The 3,787-nt window shown below is 40.5% G+C and overlaps 1 protein-coding gene across 1 annotated transcript in view; it reads left to right on the top strand.

Moving 5' to 3' along the window:
- Positions 1 to 3,787, top strand: part of GXYLT2 (glucoside xylosyltransferase 2) — a 170,913-nt gene that overhangs the window by 119,877 nt on the left and 47,249 nt on the right. Inside the window, exon 4 of the mRNA XM_006870782.1 lies at positions 2,894 to 3,145. Within this exon, the coding sequence (XP_006870844.1) occupies positions 2,894 to 3,145 (252 nt within the window). The remainder of the gene's footprint in view (positions 1 to 2,893; positions 3,146 to 3,787) is intronic.

Below are 3,787 nucleotides of genomic sequence, written 5' to 3' on the forward strand. Positions count from 1 at the left end.
AAGTATATGATGACATATGTTTTATTGTTTTTATAGACATTTTGCCGTTTCCCCACAAGACTCTATAAAGTTGTGGCTTTTAAAAAATAGTAGACTAATGCTTGTTGTTGTGGTTGTTGTTAAGTACCGTGGAGTCGGTTCCAACTCATAGCGACCCTGCACAGGATTTCCGACGCTATAAATCTTTACAGGAGCAGAATGCCTCATCTTTCTCCCGAGGAACGGCTGGTAGTTTCGAACTGCTGACCTTGAGGTTGGCAGCCCGACTCGTAACCACTACGCTACCAGAACTGTGATAAATGGTTTTCAAAAAATAATAGACTAAATCATGGCAATGAAACGATATACCATAGCATGAATGTAAACCTAATGTTTTCCCATGTAAACTCTCACATAATTCACAATAAAAACTTGTTTTAACAACAACAGCAATGGCAAAAAAAAAAAAAAGTTACTTTAATTATCTATCCACATTTTATATTTTTGATTTTAAAAAATAATAGTTATGACCAATTAATTTTATCAGAGCAAATAAGCCCACCAAGATGAGTCAGAAGCAGCAGTGGGCCCTGCAAAAATAAAAAAATAGTAGACCAGCGCTCATCTATGATAACGTTTCCATTTTCCACAGAAAAGCAAGGTAATATGATAGTTTAAGAAGAAATAGTATAATAACTGTTGTTTCATGGATGATATTTCAATCATTGAGATGAAACATTATAAGATTTGTTGGATATAAAACTGATGATCTTCTTTGTAAATCTCAATTCAAATAAAAAGTTAAAAAAAAATTCTACAAATCATAGAGTCCCTTATTAAACAAAAATAATCGAAATGATTGTTTCTTGACATATCCTCCATGTAGGTCTTCTGAAGGTGGTGTTTACATCTCTCTAAAGCTCTGGATTAGACATTGTTTCATTCTGCTGAGCATAAGGTCGCTATGAGCCTGTGCCGACTCGATGGCACCTAACAACAACAACAACAAAGCTCTGGTAGCGTAGTGGTTATGAGTCGGGCTGCTCTCCTCAAGGTCAGAAGTTTGAAACTACCAGCTGTTCTGTAGCAAGAAGATGAGGCTTTCTGCTCCCATAAAGATTTACAGCCTTGGAAACTCTACACAGGGTCACTATGAGTCAACTGACTCCACGGCACACCACCAATCTACCAACAAAGCTGGCCAGAGATTCTCTTTGCCTTTTCCCAAGTCGAAACTTCAACTGAGTTTATCATTTCAAAAAAAAATGAAGAACCATGTTCCACTAACACTAAAGAATCAAACCAAACTGATTGCCATCAAGTCCGTCCTGACTCCTAGTGGCCCTGTATAGAGTTTTAGAGATGGTAAGTCTTCACAGAAGCAGAAAGTTTCATCTTTCTCCCTCAGAACCACTGGTGACTTTCAACTACCTTGTGGTTAGCAGCCCAGTACTTATCCCACAGCACCATCAGGGCTGGAGGAAATTAGTCCCAAGACAGAGATTATTTACCCCAAAGCCTGGCAGGAGCTGGTCTAGAGATTGTACACTTCAAGCTTTTTAATGCCAGACTTCACTGTTCCAAGAAAAAGCTAGTCCTAAAAGAAAAAGGACCTGGTGTGATGCTATTGAATACACACTAGACTGCTGGCCACAGGTCAACAGTTTAAGGTCACTCGCTAGTCCTCAGGGTCACTATGAGTCAGAACCAACTCCAGGGCACTGAAACAACAACAGCAAGAGAGATGGACCCACCTCACTACCACTGAGTCTGTTCTGACAGAGTAGGACTCCCTGATGACTGGGATACTGAGGCTGTAAATCTACAGCATCAGACAGACTCCTCTCTCTCCGGTTGTGGGGCTGCTGGGCTCGAATCTGCCAGCCTTTCAGTTAGCAACTCAACACTTAACCACTGTACCAATAAGATGATCTCATTGGAAGCAAAAAGCAGACAAGAAAGTCTAAGTAGTTTGCAGATTATTTTTCATCCATTGAAAAACTCTATAGTTATTAAATACAGTGCAAGGTCCTGAAATTTGACCAATCTAGATTAAGACTTATCACCTGTAGAAGTCTCTGCCCCTTGGCTTGTGGGGTATCCCCCTTGTTTGGTTGATGATGCATAGAGGGGATTGTAACCATGGCAATGAAACAAAATATGATAGGATGAATGTAAAGCTAATGTTCTCCCATGTTAACTATCACATAATTCACAATAAAACATTTTTTAAAAAGTCTCTGCCCTTTTTCAGCCAAACAATAGACAGGTCTATACTGTGTGACACTGTGGGATAATGCACTGGACCCTGGACCACAAGGTCAATGTGAACTGCAAGGTCAGTGGTTCAAATTCACCAACCCCTTCTTGGAAACCCTATATAGGGTCACTATGAATCAGAACCAACTCATGGCACTTAACAACCACAGCAACAATAAGGGGAACTATAACACTAGTGAGGTGTGCAGTCTTTAGCATAGTCAATCATTTGGGATCAAAAAGGCAGCATTTTTCCAAGGACAAAGTTCAGAAGGTCAAAAGACAGGAAAGAAGGGTGACCGGAAACAGGAAACACAGGAGGAAGTCGGATGAGTAATGTTACATTGTGAGGACTGCAATCAATGTTGTGAAACAGAATGAGTATCACTTGTTGAACGGAAGGCTGATTGTTCTGTAAACCTCCCCACAATTCTCAATTAAAAGTCAAAAAAATAAAATAAATTTGCCTTCTCCCCTTGAGTGATACTTATTCCTCAAGTCCAAGGCGAAAGAAAAAAGGGAGCTAAGGGTAGGACTCTCTAGAAGTCAACTTGAACCAGTAAGAATTGGTGGCATTGTTTACAGACTATGTCCTTTGTTTCTGACCTGTTATTGTTTTGTTTTCCATCCTCCTCTCCTCCCAACACACACAAAGGTGATTTTAAAAGATGTGGACTCACTTCTCTACGTGGACACTGACGTCCTCTTTCTGAGACCGGTCGATGACATCTGGAAACTTCTCAGGCACTTTAATTCCACCCAACTTGCAGCCATGGCTCCCGAGCATGAAATCCCCAAGATTGGCTGGTACAGTCGCTTTGCTCGACACCCTTTCTATGGTGCTGCGGGACTCAACTCAGGAGTCATGTTAATGAACTTAACACGCATAAGAAGTACCCAGTTCAAGGTAAGGAAATACCTAAAGCTTCCCTGTTAATAACCCTGCACTATGTCTTTTCAGCAGTGACAGTGATAGAGAGTGTCACTGTGCCGGTTTTGGAACTGTGTGGCCTGTAAGAGAGGATGGGAGGGCCGAAGAGAGAGAAAAGTACTTAGACAATGATAGAACATTTCATTGCTCAGAAAAAACCCGGGTTGCTATGATTTTCACAATTCTGCTGAATTACCGTTCAGGAGTATCAGGTTGCATTTCTGAATCACTTAATGTTTGAACTGTGTGTTTATCCAAGGCTTCAGAAAGTGGAGAAAATTTTTAGGAATTACCCTAGAGATGTAACTATATAAGTACACAGAGATATTTCTGTAAAGGTGTTCATTGCCTCATATTTTATCCGAGCAGAGAACTGGAAAGAACCTAAGTAACTCTCAGTGGAGAATGAGCCAAAAACATATTATTCTTTATTAAAAAGAATTAAGCAAATCTACTCAATGCATATAATTGGACTGTGGCTGGTTACCAGAATGTTGGTGGTTCAAGCACCCACTCAGCAGCACCACAGAAGAAAGGCCTGGAAGTCTAGTTCTGTAAAGAGTTCTGCAAAGAAAACCCAATGTAGCAGTTCTGCTGTGCAACACATGGGTCACCAGG

Source organism: Chrysochloris asiatica, unplaced genomic scaffold, assembly GCF_000296735.1.
Source record: "Chrysochloris asiatica unplaced genomic scaffold, ChrAsi1.0 scaffold00151, whole genome shotgun sequence".
NCBI lineage: Eukaryota > Metazoa > Chordata > Mammalia > Afrosoricida > Chrysochloridae > Chrysochloris > Chrysochloris asiatica.